Source organism: Ursus maritimus, unplaced genomic scaffold, assembly GCF_017311325.1.
Source record: "Ursus maritimus isolate PB19 unplaced genomic scaffold, ASM1731132v1 scaffold_25, whole genome shotgun sequence".
Lineage (NCBI taxonomy): Eukaryota > Metazoa > Chordata > Mammalia > Carnivora > Ursidae > Ursus > Ursus maritimus.
In genome coordinates this window covers 40,597,554-40,616,852 of record NW_024425008.1, presented here as the reverse complement: position 1 = coordinate 40,616,852, position 19,299 = coordinate 40,597,554, and the positions used below count along the sequence as shown (strand labels likewise).

General features: G+C 33.5%; 1 protein-coding gene across 2 annotated transcripts in view; it reads left to right on the top strand.

The window, feature by feature from the left end:
* Positions 1–19,299, top strand: part of DDHD1 (DDHD domain containing 1) — an 89,155-nt gene that overhangs the window by 31,942 nt on the left and 37,914 nt on the right. For both annotated transcript variants that reach the window (XM_040641847.1, XM_040641846.1), the window contains exons 2-4: positions 1,686–1,859; positions 10,442–10,570; positions 11,656–11,803. In XM_040641847.1, the coding sequence (XP_040497781.1) occupies positions 1,686–1,859; positions 10,442–10,570; positions 11,656–11,803 (451 nt within the window). The remainder of the gene's footprint in view (positions 1–1,685; positions 1,860–10,441; positions 10,571–11,655; positions 11,804–19,299) is intronic.

The window sequence follows — 19,299 nt, the reverse complement described above, 5'->3', positions numbered from 1 at the left end:
GTGCACATACTAATAGGGGCACTGACGTAAGAGGCATTGATAAAAGGAAGGAAAATAATGGAAAAGATGCAGAAAGAAGTAAAAAACTTGAGAAAGAAAGTGTATGAAATACAATATAGGCAAAGGAAGACCCAACATATCTACAATTAGAGTTCCCAAAGGGGAGAAATCAGTGGAACAGAATTAATGACTAAACCATAATCCAAGGAAGCTTTTTAGAAACAAGAGAAAAACTAAAATCTATATGTTAAAAGAGCCCACCTGGACAGATTGATCCAGAAAATGAACTCTTAGTCAAAAATATTAGACTTTAAAGGCAATTTTTTTTTTCTGTCCTCTGGGGTAAGGAGTGAGCAGGAGATCACTTTACTTATAAAAAAAAAAAAATAGACATATCAGACTTCTCAAGAATAATATACCAAGAAAAGCTACCGTAGAGCAACATTTTTAAAAGCTCAAGGAAACAGGGGCCCCTGGGTGGCACAGTCGTTAAGCGTCTGCCTTCGGCTCAGGGTGTGATCCCGGCATTATAGGATCCAGGCCCGCATTGGGCTCCTCCGCTGGGAGCCTGCTTCTTCCTCTCCTACTCCCCCTGCTTGTGTTCCCTCTCTCGCTGGCTGTCTCTCTCTCTGTCAAATAAATAAATAAAATCTTTAAAAAAAAAAAAAAAAAGCTCAAGGAAACAAAATTCAGGCTTAAGATGTATTTGTAGTTCTTTTTGTTTACAGGATGTATCCTAATATATACGTAAAATTTACTGTGTTTTAAACCCACTTGAAATAATTTTTCTGTATATGGTTAAACCACCAAATCTCTACATAATTAAGTTCATTTGTTTTATTTTGCTTTTTATTTTTAGGGTTTATTTCCATTTTTTTTTTTTTTTGCTTTATTTTTTTACAAATCTTAAAGGATTCAAGGAAACATAACTGACAGTTACATTAGTTAAAATAAAAATAAATAGGGGTGCCTTGGTGGCTTAGTTAAGTATCCCAACTCTTGATCTCAGCTTGGGTCTTGATCTTGGGGTCCTGAGTTCAAGCCCTGCATTGGGCTCCACACTGGGCATGGAGGGAAAGGAAGAAAGGAAGGGGGAGGGGAGAGGTGGAAGGAAGGAAGGCTTATAGGAACAATGTATAATCAAAGGAATGTTTATAGTTTTTCAAGAAAATTTTCTACTCAATTTTTTTCTAAAATGGGTAAGGAATTTACTACAATTAAATGTATCAGCTATTCCTATATTCTAACTGGGAGTCTGTAACCTTCAAGGCAGCCCTAAAAAGTGCAACACACTACTACCACACACACTATTTCTGAATTACTTCTGGGAGCATATATCAGTATTTTCTAAGACATTGGAACTATCACCAGAGTCTTGCATGAACTTGTCTTAACCCCATCGCCTACTAATTTGGGTTACTCAGGGCCTCAGTTACGAAGATAACTGCTCATCTACCTTTCTAATGCCAAAGTAATTTTTGTGTATCATATCCAATATAAATAAAATGATATACTGTAAAAAATATATACTATGGCTTGAAATCTGAAATTTAAAACTTTAAATGATTCTGCTGGGTCATGGAAGTTTTTGCCACAGTAGCAACAAAACATAAAATTATAGTTACTATGTCTCTTTCATGGAGGTTGTATCCTAAAATGTAGAATTCTGTGTTTTCTCTTTTCAGAGGCAGATAAAATACCAGTAATGCGTGGACAGTGGTTTATTGATGGTACTTGGCAGCCTCTAGAAGAAGAAGAAAGTAATTTAATTGAGCAAGAACATCTCAGCTGTTTTAGAGGTCAGCAGATGCAGGAAAATTTTGATATTGAAGTGTCAAAATCCATAGATGGAAAAGACGGTAAGACCAATTAATACATTTAATATGTTGTAAGTAACTTCAAGTTACTTACAAGTAACTTCAAGTAAGTTCCTGATGAAGTTTAGAGTAGTTCTTAATTTTGCATAGTAATTCATGAGTGTTAGAATTTATAAAATTTCTGATTTAAACATTTTATTATTTTAGAATTTAATACTGCTATGAATTTCTAAACTGTCCCAATTGTTATTTTACTTAATATACGTGTTCATTGGCATGACACTAACATAACTTACTATTGTACAAATTGTTATATGTTCTGTGAATTAGTCCTTTTCAGTCGTTTGTAATTACCAACGAAATATGAATCTACAAAAAATCTGTCATTATATCAAAAGGGCAGTTTCGTTAATATTTTAATATTGGTTCTTTTCCTGAAGTTAAAAAAAAAAACAACACTTAATTTCCTTTGTATAAGTACCTTTAGGTTGTCTCCATATTGAGAACCCCATCAACTTTTAAGTCTACTCTTTATATTCCCTTACTCAGCATTTGGATTTGTTTGCAATAACTTAAAATATTTATATAATAGCCAAGATTGCCATGTTTCATTATGTGTCTGATCTTGAGTAAAATTCAAAATGTGTGGTAAAGTTAAAAATACTTCTATTGTTCCATTTACTGCAGGCAGTGGGATCAGCTATTCTGGTGAGTATAATAATATAGGTAGACTAGAATTTGTAGATTTCTCTAAATATTTTTTTCTAAAATATGTTTTTCTAAAATATTTTTTTCGAAAATAATATTTCTTCTTCTGTGCTTGCCTTTATTTTGGAGGTTTCTTGGCAAGCCCTGTTGAAAGTAGTGAATTAAAATATGAATTAGTGATTTTTTTTTCCCCTTCTCATAAAACATCTCTAAAGCAGAAAAACTCAGTATTGATCAAGTAATTCACAGAACGCAGCTTGGAAAAAATTATGTGGTTGGAAGTAATTGTTCACATGACATAATTAATGGCAAAACAATAAGCTTTAAATTGGCTTATTTTTTTTTTCTTATTGTTAGTAACAAACATCCTAAGTCTTTTCTTTCTCCTTCTCTTTCTCTCTGAACACACACACATACACACACACACACACATGCTAACATTCATGACACAAACAAGGAAACTGTATAGTTTAGTTTATACCAAATTAACATAACTTTTGTGTCTAGTTGATTAGAAGTCTACGTAAGTGAGGAAAGCTGTGGCTCATCAGCACTACCAAACTAAGATTGCTGGTGGAGAAGGCCGAATTCTAGACTTCTTTCTGTTAATTCTCCTTCAGTCCTCCCTCAGAAATGGCAGTTCATCTTAACAAACCCAGGTTAGCCACTCGAATTCCTTATTATTAGTGTAGGGGGAAAAAACTTAAGAGCTTGGAAGAGAAAAAGGATGAGTATAAAAAATAAAAATATAAGTAGATTATTCCCCTTTCTTGTACTGTATTCAAAATATTCTTTTTCCTCTTGCTAATTTATCTTATAGAAGTTAGTCATCAGCTCTGTTTAATTTCTAGATCATATCTATTTGGAATCTTGTTTTTATTACAATAAAAATTAGAATTTTGTGTGTCTTTTTTACTTCTACTGCCTATCAGAATGTTAAGTATGGCAGGATACTTCAATTTTCCTCACAGTGCCCTGATTTTAATGAGTCAGTCATTTAAATTAAGTCTGATAAAGAACATGGTGTATTTGTGTGAGTAGATTTTTAGAATGTCTTTGAGTATGTGTGTTGATTCTAGAGTGTCAGTTTAGGGTATTACAGTAATATTTTTTGCTAGCTTTAAGGATATACTCTGGCAAAATTCTCATTAGTAATAGAAAAATTTTAAGCTGTTAGAACATTTTTGCATTGTGATCTTTCTAAATGATGATTCTTTAAGGTTCATTAGAAGAAAAAATGGTTTTTTAAAATATACTGTGGCATGTAACTAAAGCTTCAGCATATGTCGTTATTAACGATTAAGTTCAATTTAGTATATATACTGTTGTCATAAATTTACAGCCATTTTACTTGTTATTCTTTTTTATGTGAAACACACATTTCTTTGTTAAGATGTGATACTTCACTTTGGAGATTATGGGAAATTTTGTAGTACATTTGAAAATTATCACTGGTCTTAAGGAAAGAACATTTGCTGTCCAAAAAGCCACCACTGTTAGAAAAATCAAATTTACCATATCTGCAAAGATAAAAACATAATCTTTTATTTTGCTTCTTACCTCCAACCTTCTGAAATTTCATATTTCATTAATTAGGGTAAAAATTTCTTTTCCACCTAAATTTTCTCATGTACATATGAGAAAGCCTTGACTCTTCATATCGTCAGGAGGTTTTAAATGTTTCCATGTGCAGATAGTACTGTGCTAGGCACTTTTGTGAAAGATACAGGGTTTTGACCCTCAAGAAGTTTTGGGGAAGACAAAGCCAAAGATGAGAGTAGTCATAAAGAGTGAGTATAAGATAACACAGTAAACAGTGAATACAGAATTAGATATTCTGCAAACAGACTTGGAATACAGAGAGTTTGCAATCACAGTGACGTGGAGTTTTTCAGATATGGCTTTCTGGAAAAATCCCATTTAATAATTAAAAACATTTTAAAATATTGTATCTAGGAACTCTTAAGTGCTCTGTGGAATTTTTTTTCCTCTGGAATTTCAAAGAAACTAAACAGAGTTCTTGCCTTGAAGGACATTAAAATAATTCCTTTTCTTTCTGACCTTATCTGTGTTTTGGTTAGGGTAGCTGATGCCACAAATAAATTGAATTTTTTAATATTTTCTCCTTGTTAATTTTCCTACTAATCTCAAAGTAAGCCTTGAAATAGATTGATGAAGGTTTAGCATAACTTTTTTAGCGTAAAAGTAAAGATAACCTGTAAAAGCATCATTACTTTTTGTGATTTAGATACTTTAATCTAAATTTTGTTTTCTGTTAGAGTTAAAATAAAAATTGATTCTCTTCCCACCCCACCTTCTAGCAGCCTAACAAATGGAAGTCTAGAGTTTCACTGTGGATGAATTCTACAAATAAAATCAGCCCTTCAAATAAGTAATTTTGAAAATACTTGAACATGGTGCCAGATTAGTGTTTGACTCACTTTGTAATTTATCCAAGCAATAATCAGTTTTAAAAAGGTTAAACTAAATGGGTTAGTCCTGTACTTCACCCTGACCAAAGAATGCATAATATCAATCCAATCATGAGAAAACATCAAATAAACTCAAGGGACATTCTACAAAATAACTGATCAGAGCTCTTCAAAAGTGTTAAGGGGTCTAATTAACTATAGCTAGATAAGGGGAACCCTTTCACAATGTATATCAATTTACTATGATGTACACGTTAAATACCTTATACTTTTGTCAATTATACCTCAATAAAGATGATTTTTTTAAGTGTCAAGGTTATGAAAGAAAAGTCCAGTAGGTGCATTAAAATGAAATAGTAAAAAATATTTAATTAACCCAAAAGAAATCAGGAAAGGAGAAACAAGAAACAAAATACAGATGGAACAAAGAGAAGATAAATGGGAAATGGTAGACCTAAGTTCACCCATGTTAGTAATTACAGTAAATGTAAGTGAACTAATGCTCCAATTAAAAGGCAGAGATTGACAGATTAAGCATGTGAAACCTAACTATATGCTATCTATAAGAGTCACACACTATCAATATAAAGTCATGGATAGGTTACCGTTCAAGCTATTTTGGGGTACTGTGACATCACAAGCGTTGGTGTATCTTGAAGGACTTAAAACATTTAACAATTTGGCATGTAAAGTGTTTATTCCTATCACTGTTGCTAGATAAGACTATCCCAAATTGTGAATATAGAACTGCAAAAGTCAAAAACGTGAGAGGAGTTGGGAGTTGCTAATCCTTTCTAACCAGCTTTCGTTTTCCTCCCTCTTTGGTGACTAAGAGGATTTCCATCTTCTAGCTTTTAGTTATTACATTTTGTACATGTACCTAACTTAATTTCTCTGAGATCCAAGAAGGTTGCTGGGAGTTTTCTCATTACAGTTGGCATGTTTGAGCTGTGCAGACCTGCTTTCCCTGAAGTTGAGATTATCCAGGTTACCAGCTTTTAGAAAGGGAAAAGTCATTGAGTTGTTCTATTCTGGGGATTAGTATGTCATCAGCAACCCCCTTTTTTGATACTCTGCTTTCAGAATTATTTAATGAAGAAAATCCCTTTAAGAGAAGGATTAGTAAGGAAATCTATTAGAAATGCTATAGTACTTAAAATCTTTTTCATTGTTATGTAAGGCTTTAGTATATAAAATAATATTTAATTGTTAGCATTTAATAAGTTAACATTTTGAGTTTATGCATATTTTTGCTAACATAAGAATTCCTAACTAAAACTTTATTTTAGGGGAAAAACTTGAATAATGCTTTCTAACACTTGAATTTCATTTAATGGTGATCCCTGTTGGATTGATAGTAAATACTTTTTGTCTCTACTGTGCTTACAGTAGTACCCCTAATTCTGTCCTTTGGGTTGAAAAAAATTAAGCTTTCTAACTATGCTATGGGATATTGTGACAAATACAGCAAGTGACTTTCAAGTGAAAATAAGAATTTAAGAGGAAGGTAAAGAACCATGTCTATTTAATTTTGTGAAAATGTTTTAAATAAATGTACTTCTCTACTTTTAGGATATTGGGGTATTTGTCTTTTTTAATCCCTAAATTGTACTGTTCCTTCAGAAAGAAAAGCCTTGCTTTTTTATATCTTGACTAGTTTTGTGAAAGTGTTTGCGTAATTTTGAAGTGTAGTCAAATGGTCCATATGTGTTTCAAGTGGATTTTTTAAATAATTGCTTATTTAAAATGTAAAGACATTTTGTATTGGTATATAACCAGCAATATTTAACAGGGAAATGTTGACTTCAAGGTTATCTGCTGATTTGCCAAATATCAAGTCTATGTCTGGCTTTATGTTGGCTGTTTCATGCTTACCAAATGTCACAGCATACATTTTTACTAATGATATTTTTTTATTATTTTAGTTTTCTTTTAGTAAATATGGATTTGGCACATGTTAGTTTTACTAGTGGATATATAAAATCTAGGTTTTGTTTCTTTGAGTAGTAAAGTCTCAAATTTATTCCAGTTTGATCTACTTCGATATTTAGCTTTATCCTAAAGAATTTTTTGTTTAAAAATGTTTCCTGCAAGTGGTGCATCTACTCCTCAATAACTGACCAGAAGGCATCTTTGAGAAGAAACTTTTTCAATGAAGAAAATTGTTTCAGTTGTCATTTTCCACCCCTCTATAACAATGAAATGTTTTTATAATCTTAATGTTACAACCCAGTTTTTAATCCTAGTCTGTAGGCATCTAATTACATATAGTTGTAATTATTAAGTACCTTGTAAGCATTTCTCAGTTACCTTTATTGAACAAATCTTTGAATATATTTCATCTATACATACAACAGATTTTTAAAATGTATTTAGTACTGGACAACAGGAATTAAATATATTCATATTTGAGCAGTATTTAACCTTTGAACGTCACATTAATGTAGAAGGGAGTGAGGATGAAAAAGCAAATGTTTTAGAACACAAATTTGAACTAAGTCATAAAGGTTTTGTGGTTCATTTCCTGAACTGTTAAGAAACTGATTTATTAAAAAAAAAAAAAAAAGAAGAAGAAGAAAAGAAAAACTGATTTATAAGGTTCAATTTCAAGTGGATTTATTTTAAATGCTTATTTAAAATGTAAAGAAATTTACTGATATGTAACTATCAGTGTTCAGCAGGGCAAGTGTTGACTTTAAGGTTATCTACTGATTTGCCAAATATCAAGTGTCTATCTGGCTTTATGTTGTCTGTTTCATGTTTACAAGGTGTCACAGCATGCATTTTTACTAGTGACTTTTTTTTTATAATTTATTACTAACTTTCATTATTTTATCACTAACCAGTTAAAGAGCTTCCAGTTTGATTTATTTTGGCAAAGGTTTCGTTTTAAAATTCTTTTCCCAACTCAAACAGGGTTGTGAAAAGAATATTTTATTTCTGTGGGAAGCTTCCATTATATACTTCAGTAATAGAAGGCATCTAATGGAATGTATACTGTGATATTTTCTCAAGAAAACTGCATTAAATGTTTAAAATATTATTTATTGCCTTCTTAATTTGCACATCAGCTGTCGGCTAATTTGGTGAAAGTAAATAACCTCAGTATTGTGAAGATGGGGCTTATAAATCCCTTCTGCATACAAAAATATCATGACCTATTTTTTATTCTATCTGTACAAGGACATTAAGTATGATGAGCCATAGTTGTCTTTAAGTGATAAATTTTAGGTATCATTTGCCTTTTTTCTTTCAATAAAAGTAGAGCATATATTTGATAAACATTATTAAACTAATGTTCTGCTTTACTGATTTTTAATTAGAAATTATATGAATAAAGCATTTAGAATAATGTTTGTCAAATATGACTCATTTTTTAAAGTTAATACAACAAAAAGGCAAAATGGCAAACCTCATTTAAAATTTACTTTGAAGCTCAGTGTTTTTGCTTTCTTAGTTGTCTACCACCTCCCTCCCTTCTCCCTCCCTTCTCTGTTCAAATGGAGAGGATATAAGGAGAGTACAGATGCGGCAGGTCTTAAACGAAAGCGTTCTCAAGGTACAGTAATTGTAGTTTTGTTTCTCCATGTAGTTACTTCTCCCTGGCTTATAGTGTTCAGCATTTAAAGCATAGAAATTATTAGTTTTTTAGAAATGTGTCCATTGTGCTATTTTGCTTAGAGTTCCTTAATTATAAGCGATATAAACATTTGTAAATAATGTGTGTGGTCCAGTAACGGGATGTTCACCAATACTAAGATGTTTTACTTTAAGGCAGTTTGTAGATGCTTTGAAAAGGAAAAAAATTTGGTTGGCTTAACACTATTCTCTTAATATCTTGGTTCTATAGTTTAAATGTTTTAAGCATATGTTGCTCAACACTATTTTCACAAAGATGTAGTTTAGAAACATTAGATAAAAAAGCATAAAATAGTGATTTGGATCAGACATAGAAAAGTAAATAATTACTAAACTCTTGCAAAAGATTTTCCTAATTTACAAGAAGTTCTTTTATATATAAAAAAAAAGCTGAGTTTGTACATTGTTATTGGTTTGTTGTTGTTTTTTTTTTTTGGATTGAACATTATTAATGTTTGTTACATTAATTGCATCTTGGTCTGTGTTCTATGTTAGTAATGTATCTTGACAGATAAGTGAAATATAAATTGGTTTTTCATAAATTTTTGAAATTGCATTTGTAACATAGCTAAGAATGATTTCCCTGAAAGGATTTACTTTTCTATGTGTTCTAGTAGGGAATAGGTTTTCATAAAAATGACTTATGATCTTAGATCTTGACCAGGGCTATATAACCTTTCATATTAACTTGAGGTTATTTTCAACCCATCTTCAAATCAGAATAGATAAACTCTGCTGGTAATTAGCTTTGTGGCAAGTCACTTAATCTCTTTGTACCTCTGGGTCTTTATATGTAATGGGAGATAATATTTTGTTTAAAAAGGATTTTTTAAAAAATAAACCAGGTATCGCAATTTTAAAGTATGTGGTTTTCTGAAGATGGGTATGTGAATTTTTCTCATCTCTATACCAGAGATACAGAGTAGAAAGTTTAAGGCCTTCAGAATATAGCAATTATTAAGTTATGAATGGATGAATATGTTATGACAGTTCTCTTAATAGCGTTGCTTCCACAAACGTTGCTGAATTTGTGATACATGTCAGACACTGTGCTAGGACACTGTTTGGTGCTAGTGGTACAAAATGATCGAGACATAGTACCTGCCTCAGAGAGCTTGTGTATTCCTTGAGCATATAGGTTTGACTTTTTTTTTTTTTTTTAGAGCTTATTTTCACCAGGCATACCTTAGTTACAGAAATGCAATAACTATACTGATTTGAACATCATAGTAGAAAAAATTTTGATTTCTTATTAAAACATCTTTAAAGTTTGGATTTCTGTTATGGTGAGCAATATCCAGTGATAATTGGATAAAATGGATAACATATCCATTTTAAAACTACCATATATTCTAACAAATTAGGTTGTTCTCTTCCCAGTTTAAAAATATAATTTTTTCCTCTTAGTCTTGTTTTGTCTTGCACTGAGTGAAATTTTCAGAGATCTAAAAATAAAATCCACAGAAGAAAGGAAACTTAAGTTTCTATGTCAAAGGTATTGACGGCTTTCATGAAGGTATATATTATCCCTTAGACCTAAGAAATGGTCATATCACCTGGGAAAGCAGTTCTTTAATAATCAGAACATATTAACTACATGTTAGAGGTAATTATGGTGGTAAGCCAGTTATTGCGCGTTGTTCTAACAAGTCGACATTCCCTGTAGCATGGTTAATCATTTATAAAATTAAGTCCCTATCCATTACTTGCTTCACATCAATATCTGTTTCAGCGAAACAGTTTTTTATTGAACTGAGTTCAAATATTGATTCAAAAATCTGTGTATTATATATAATTCTTCACGCAAATGAGCAACCTTCAAATAAATTTTTCCTTTTGCAACAGCTATTCATAGTTTCAAGTTGAGTCGAAATCACGTGGACTGGCACAGTATGGATGAAGTGTATCTTTATAGTGATGCAACAACATCTAAAATTGCAAGAACAGTAACCCAAAAACTGGGATTTTCTAAAGGTAATTGTTAAATATTACTATAGTTCGTCAAGATTTTGAGAATCTTTTTCTCTTACGTTCAAAATACAGACTATTGAAATTCTATTTTTAGTATATTTTAAATATGTATTAAATTTAGTGGCAGTTACCACCCTGTTAAATGAAACTTTTATTAAGGTGATTGAGTTCACATGTATTCATCAGTGATAATCATATATTTAGAATGATATCTGACAAGATTAATAAATATCTTTTATACTTCTAGAAACACAGCATCAGTCAAACCTCAGGCAGTGATGTGAAAATAAAACATGGCAATTGAAGGTGAAAACTAAAATTTTCTGTTGGATTTAGTGAAATGGAGGTCATTGGTGACTTGGATGGATTGAGGGGGCAGAAGCCAGATTGGCATGGGTTGAAGTCTAGGTAGGTCAAGAAATGGAGGCAGAATAGACAGCTCTTTATAGAAGTGTGACTGAAGGGAAGAAAAGAGGAAATGGTACCTGAGGGAAGATGTGAGAGCATTATTAATAAATTTTTCAGAAATTTTTGTTAAGTCTAATACTGATTTTTTTTGCATTCCATCTTTTGTTGTGATTTCTTTGATAACAGATACGCTTGATTATCTTATGTTTACTAGTCATTTGTATTTGTTTTGTGAATTACCTTGTACCTTTAGCCCATATTGCTATTTGAACGGTTGTCTTCTCACTTTTTGATTAGTAAGCTCTCTTTTGTACCTCAGTAATTAACTAATTATGCACATATTTTACAAAATTTTTCCCAGTTTGTCATTCATCTTTTATTTTATCTTTGTTTCAGGTATTTTTTTTGATAGAGAACTTTTTAAAATTTTTATGTGTTCTGTCCATCCTTCCCTCCTTCCTTTTCTTTTTTCCTGTCGTTTCTGGCTTTGGCATCATGTCCAGTTAAGCACTTTGTATCTGAGCCAGTCAAGATACATCTTCTTACAAATTTCATCCCCACCCAGCCCAGTGAAATTTTTTCTTAAGATCCTTTTTACTTTATTATTTCTTTCAATATATTGTTGTCAAAATGCTATTTCTGAAATAAACAGTAAACTTAGAATCATAATTTTTCTACAGCATCAAGTAGTGGGACCAGACTTCATAGAGGTTACGTAGAAGAAGCCACGTTAGAAGACAAGCCATCACAGACTACCCATATTGTATTTGTCGTGCATGGCATTGGGCAGAAAATGGACCAAGGAAGAATTATCAAAAATACAGCCATGTGAGTTCGTTGATGAATACATTCTTCATCTAGTCTAGAATCCAAACTTTTGCCTGGGGTATAACAGAGTGTAATCATTCCACCACATGTTTCTTCAATGCTACTACTCTAATATCTCTTACTTTATAGATGGAATTTCTGGACCAAATTTTGAGAGTGATTATGTCCAGATGATGATGATGATGATGATATTTGAGTTTTTTTCCCCATAGCATGGAGAAGATGAAGGATAAGAAAGTGTTTTTAACTTATTAATTTACATTAAGGTTGAAAGCAAAGAAAAAGGCTTAGTTTTCAGTTTGTATCTTACTGTCTGAACTGCAGAAACTGAGAATAATTTCAAAGTTGCATAATTATAAAAAAACCCTGAGAACCATTTAATTGCCAGTTAGCAGTTTAACCTGGCCTATTAACTACTACCAGGGGAAACCATACTCTAAATTTTATGCAGAGAACAGTGGGTGTTTTACCAACACACCAGGTACATTATTTACCTCATTAATTTCTTTATATTCATCTTTTTTTCTAAGAAGTCCAACATGTTATGGGGGTGGGGGATTGTTTGTATTTGTGTGTGATGAAAAATGTTAAGGACTATGTTGAAGGGAAATGTTAGGGTTAAAGATTCCACCAAATCTAATCGGGGGTTCCTGCCTGGCTCAGTCAGTAGAGCGTGCAACTCTTGTTCTCAGGGTCATGAATTCAAGCCCCGTGTTGGGCATGGAGCCTACTTAAAATTTAAAAAAAGAAAGAAAAGTCTAATCATATTTATGATGTGATGAAAACAAATACTTGTTGGTTCAGAGCACACTTTATCTGGTTCTGAGGCTTCAAGTAAATGTGTTTCTTGAGTCCTTTAGAGCAAATACTGTATGATACCAGGAACTTTGTCCTCATCAACATCTCTCTAATAGTGCAGTGTTGAGTTTTGTTTCACTTTTTATTGTAATACCTCTTGATGCCAACTGATGGATTAAAGTAAAAGTACAGTTCGACTTTTAAAAACTTTGTCAGGGGCGCCTGGGTGGCACAGCGGTTAAGCGTCTGCCTTCGGCTCAGGGTGTGATCCCGGCGTTCTGGGATCGAGCCCCACATCAGGCTCCTCTGCTGGGAGCCTGCTTCTTCCTCTCCCACTCCCCCTGCTTGTGTTCCCTCTCTCACAGGCTGTCTCTATCTCTGTCAAATAAATAAAATCTTTAAAAAAAAAAAAAAAAAAAAACTTTGTCAGATACTGCCAAGCCACCCTAACTTTTGTCAATCTTCATAGCTTATGTTACAAAAATCTCTTCCCTCTGATTCTGACTTTATTTTCTGATGAGTTGTACATGACTTCTTGAATATTATGTTTTTATTGTTAAAATGCTGATCTCTTGCTTGGATACCTAGGCACCTGAGACATAGGTTTAATGGCATGTTCTTTCTGGAGCTATTGATAAATGGGAAGGTATCACCTTGCTTATTTTGGGTGTGGGTAAGGGAAAACCTAACCCAAAATGGCTTAAGCCAAAAGGAGGATTTAGTAATCCATAAAACTGAGAAGTCTAAATCTAAGATTTTCCAGTCATGAGAATCCAGAATTCAATTTCTATCTACTCTACTTTCCTTCATTTTTGAGCTATTCTCAGACATCTGGTTCCAGGTGTGATTTATATTGTGTTCAACTTCAAGAAGAAAGAATAAGCCCTTTTTTCCAGAAGTCCCAGCTAGTCTAGACATTTCAATGACCAATGGCGTTGCATCCAACTGCCTGAATCTATACATGTGGCCATGCAGGGTCTAATCTGCTGAACTTGTCATCTCTCCACAATCAGATGGATGTTGGCTTCATCATAAACATAGGGAGAGGTAGAGCCACAGATAAAAATCAAGAGCTTGTATTGGAAGTAGGATGAATGAATCCAAAGTAGCTCGAAAAAAACAAGCATCTGCTGGGGCACCTGAGTGGTGCAGTCGGTTGAGTGTCCGAGTCTTGGTTTCCACTCGGGTGGTACTTTCAGGTCATGGGATCGAGCCCCATGTCGGGCTCCACACTCAGCACTGAGTCTGCTTGGCCTCTCTCTCCCTCTCCCTCTGCCCCTACTGCTCATGCTCTCTTTCTCTCTCTCTCAAATCTTAAAAAAAAAAAAAAGTATCAGCTACAGAAAAGATTGCCGCTGTTCCTTCAGAGACAGGTTAATTTGATAGAAAACTCCCCACATAAATTAGTAATTGATAGAAAATAAACATAAAGGAATTCTGCTTAATAATAAATGGGAAAATCCAGAGGATCTCTTAATCTTTTTCCTGCTTTCTACCATTCCTAAGTTAGTTGTCCAAAACTATAAAAAGAGTAAAATTAACTTCACCTTTGTCACTACCATTCTGAATCTTCTTTGTATTTGTGAGACTACGGTTGAAATGAACATAGTAGTATAAAAGGTTAGACTCCACCCCTTTGGTAACCTTTCGTTCTCTGAGGACCTCTTGAAATCATGTTTCAGAAGCGTAGAATTAGAGGTTTATCCCTCACCTTATTTTAGTGATTGATGTGGGTTGAGAAGAATGTTTATAGACAACTTCTAGGAATATCAGAACTGGTTTACTAAAAAGGATGAATGTATTTGAATTGGATTGGATATACTTTTTGTGGCAATTTATTACAAAGGAAATCTTCACTGAACTTATATACTAAGACCATAAATAAGTAATGATAAAGCTGTAATTTTAGAAGAGTATAAAGAAACTTTCCGTTAAACATGGTAGATTTAACACTTAGGCTTATCTCATTCCCTCCTGAAACCTCACTGAAAATGATAGCAAAGGAATTTTTAAAAGAAAAAAGGCATAAACCTGTAAGCACAGAAAAAATGGAGGAAGGACAACAGCAAACAAGATTGTCCACAAATTTATTTCTTAAATAGGAAGTCCATTCACATGGTTGACAAATCAAAGTATAGAAATGTGCGGAGTGAGAAGTCTGACTCCCATTCTTATCTCCATCATCCCTTATTGTCCCCTGTCCTTGTGGCTCAAAGCAATGTTATCCATTTATTTTATATTCTTCTAAAGTTTCTTTTGGCAAATCTGGATTTTTTCACACAAAGGTGGCATATACACTTCTGGACCTTGCTTTCTTGTGTAAAGAGTGTACCTTGTCTATTTTCATCATTTTCTATTTTTCTCCTTTCCTATGTATATCTTGAAACCAATTTATCAATTGATTTAATTTAGGAGAATTAGAAAGACTTATTTTTTCAGAGCAATTTAATGATCCTTAATTGGACAGTAATTCTCAGGCACTATTAATCTCTTCCTTTTTCAAAATATCAACTGAACAAGCATTCATTGCCTAGCAGGGAAACATTGAAGTTTAATAAGCTTATAACAGGACAGAGCTTTGTCTGTGGCCTTACAGCTGCACAGTCATGGGTTTGTAGCCTGAGCCGTAGCATAATGGTTTTCAAGCGTTCCTGTTTTGTTGTTTCCTCTGCCCTCCATCGGTCTCAGTGTTTCTCATGTAGTCAAGACCTATACATTTAGGAAGTGTTTTACCATTTTTAGTAAGACAAATCTGGGGTCATAACCAATCTCTGTCTCCCACCCTCCCTCCTTCCTGCCCCCTCTCTTTTCCCTCTTCTTTCCTTCTCCTTATCCCCTTCCTTCCTCCACTCCTTACGATCTTCTTTCATCTTTCCCTTTCTTTCCTTTTTTTTGAGTCATTCCAATTAGTTACCACCAAGTGATCTCGGAGGCATGGCTGCTTGCCTACTCAGTATCTACATATGTGACCATTGGAGAACTAGGATAGTGGTCCTGTGGAGTGGAGAACTGTGTGAGTTTACTGTAGAAGAGGACAGTATTTTAGGCAAGTGTAGTGTTTTCCTGAGTTCATAACTCAGTCAGGGTTCCTCAACCCCGTCAGTTTTGACGTACTTGATTAGGTCATTCTATTATGTCATAATGAAATACATAAGAATTATACAACCATCAAACATAAATAGATGGATAAAATAATATTAGAAATCTTAAAATATGGTCAGTCTTATATATTATACTTGTTAAAACTAAACATTTGAAAAGATGGCAAAGAAACTTAAAAATGTATTTATAACCCTTACTGGAGTATCTGCCTCTAAAAGATAAAACAAAAACAAAAAAAAGGAACTTTTAGACTTTGTAGGTAGTAATAAAAGAGGTCATGCCTTCAAGTCTGAAGTTTTAGCTATCATTTATTTTCAGTTATGTTAAAACAAAAAGCAGATTTTCCTTTTGGCAACCTAGAAATTATTTAGATGTCTTTAAAGGCAGCTTTGGGGATATATAATCAATAAAATATAAGCATATTCTAAATAATGCCTTTTAAAATATACTGGAAATGGAGATAGACTTTTTAAACAAATATTGGGATAATTAGATAGCCATAAGAAAAAAAAATAACATTGGGTCCATTTCTCACACTCAGATAAATTTTTGTTGGATCATATTTAAACATAAGAAATGAAGCCATTACAAATTCTATGGACTTAAAAGGTGGAATTGAGGGGAGTTTGAATTCTTCTACACTTTAGGAATAGAGAAAACTATCCTAACTATAACTGATCCAGAAACAATAAGGAAAAATATTGATAAATATTTTTTCCAAAGAAAGCTATGTTGACAAAAATATAAAGTAAGACAAACTGAGAGAAACTGTGTGTAGCTTATATCACAAATAAACAATTAATATCCTTAATATATAGGGAACTTCTAAAAATAAAGAAAAAATATCCCTGCCTTTTAGAAAAATAGGCTAAAGAGGTGAACAACCAGTTCCCAGAAAATGAAATGCTCAGCCTTGCTCATCAAATGTAAATTAAAAATGCACTAAGATGCCATTTCTTGACTATGAGATTGGCAAAAATCCTTTAGCCAGACTATAGGTCATAGGCATTCTCATACTGCTAGTAAACTGCAGTGAAGAAGAGAGAATGTGGGAATGTCTATCAAAATTATATATGCATTTATTCTTTGACCCAGCTAACTTAACTTCTGAATCAAGGATAATATCAGCAAAATTACTTTTTAAAAGATATATGCATAAAGCTATTCTTCTCAGCCTTATGTGTAATGGGAAATTACCCAAACGTGATCAGTAAGAGTTGGTTGATAAACTATGGCTATTTATATGATGGAAAACTGTGCAGTTGTAAAACAACTAGGATGATCTCTCTCTATGTATTTTTTTAAGATTTTATTTTATTGACAGAGAGACAGTCAGCGAGAGAGGGAACACAAGCAGGGGGAGTGGGAGAGGAAGAAGCAGCCTCCCAGGGGAGCAGGAAGCCCGAAGCAGGGCTCGATCCCAGGACCCTGGGATCGTGACCTGAGCCGAAGGCAGACGCTTAATGACTGAGCCACAGGTGCCCCAGATCTCTATATATTATTGTGGCTCTTTGAAAAGATCGGCAAAATGGAGAAACCTGCAGCTAGACTGACCAAGAAAAAAGAAGATTCAAATTACTAAAATCAGGAATGAAAAAGGGGACATAATTACTGACCTTACAGAAATCAAAAGGATTATAAGGGAATACTACACATAATTCTGTGGCAAAAAATTAGATAGCCTAGATGAAATGGACAAATTCCTAGAAAGATACACACTACCAAACTGATTTGATGATCAGTAAGAAGATATAGAAAATCTAAATTGACCATTAGCAAATAAAGCGTTTGAATTAATAATCAAAAAGCTTCCTTCAAAAAAAAAAAAAAAAGGGGGGCTCAGGACCAGATGGTCTCACTGGCAAATTCTGCAAAACAAAGAGTTAGCACCAGTTCTTCACAAACTGTCCAAAAAATGGAAGAGGAAAGAAAACTTCCCAACTCATCCTTTGAGGCCAGTATTGCCCTGTTGCCAAAACCAGACAAAGATACCATAAGGAAAAGAAAAAGCTATGGACCAATATCCCTTATGAATACAAATCAATATTCCTTATGGACACAAGAACAAAGGGAAACACACACACACACACACCATGTGGTTTTTGATGCAGAAAAGGCATTGACAAAACTTAACATCCTTTCGTAATGAAAACACTGAGGAAACTAGAGAGAGAAGGGAATTTCCTCAATCTGGTAAAAGGCATCTACAAGCTCATGACTAAAATTATACTTTAACAATGAAAGACTGAAAGCTTTTCCTCAAGATCAAAAACAAAACAGGGATGTCCCTTCCCAATTCTGTTCAACATTGTACTATGGGTTTCAGCCAGGGCAGTTAGGCAAGAAGAGAAATAAAAGAGATCCAGATTATAAAGGAAGAAATAAAATGATCTCTGTTTGCAGATAACATGATCTTATAGAGAGACAATACTAGGGAACCTATACATACACACAAAAAGCTACTACAGCTAATAAATGAACTCAGCAGAGTTACAGGATGCAGGATCAGCATGCAAAAATCAGTTGTATTTATATACTAGCAACGAATAATCTGAAAATTAAATTAAGAAAGCATTTCCGGGGGCGCCTGGCTGGCTCAGTCAGAAGAGTATATGACTCTTGATCCTGGGGTTGTGAGTTCAAGACCCACGTGGGGGTAGAGTTTACTTTAAAAAAAAAAAAGAAAAAGCATTTCCATTTATTACAGCATCAAAAAAAAAATAACCTACTTAGGAATAAGTTTAACAAAAGAAATATACGATTTGTACATTGAAAGCTACAATACATCTTTGAAAGAAATTAAAGAAGACCAAATAAACGAAAATGACCGTTGTGGATTAGAAGATTTAATGTTGTTAATATGGCAGTACTTCCCAGATTGAGCTACAAACTCAACACATCCCCATTAAAGTCCTACCTGTCTTTTATGCAGAAATTGACAAGTTCATCCTAAAATCCATATAGAAATGCCAGGAACCAAGAACACCAAAACAATCTTGAAAAAGAACAAAGACAGAAGACTTACACTTCCCAATTTCATAACTTGCTACAAAGCAAGATCAATGGAATAGAATTGAGAGTTCAATTGATTTTCAGCAAGAGTGCCAAAGCAATTCATTAAGGAAAGAATAGCCCTTTAAAAAAAAAAAATAGGCTCCATGCCCAGCATGGAGTCCAATAAAGTATAATTCTCTAGATCCCTGAGATCAAGACTTGAGCTGAGATGAAGAGTTGGATGCTTAACTGACTGAGCCACCCAGGTGCCCCAAGAATAGCCGTTCAACAGTTGGTGCTGGGACACCTGGATATCTATCTGCAAAAGAATGAAATTAAACCTCTGCCTCACACATATATAAAAACTAATTCAAAATTAATCAAAGGCCAAAATATAAGAGCCAAAACTATAAAACTCTTAAAACATAGGAGTATATCTTTGTGACCTTGGATTAGGCAATGGTTGCTGAGATGCAACATCACAAGTAGAAGCCACAGAGGAAAAAAGAGATAAATTAGACTTAGCAAAAGTTAAAACTTCTGTTCTTCAAAGGACATTATCATGAAAGTGAAAACCCATAGCATGGGGGAAATATTTGCAA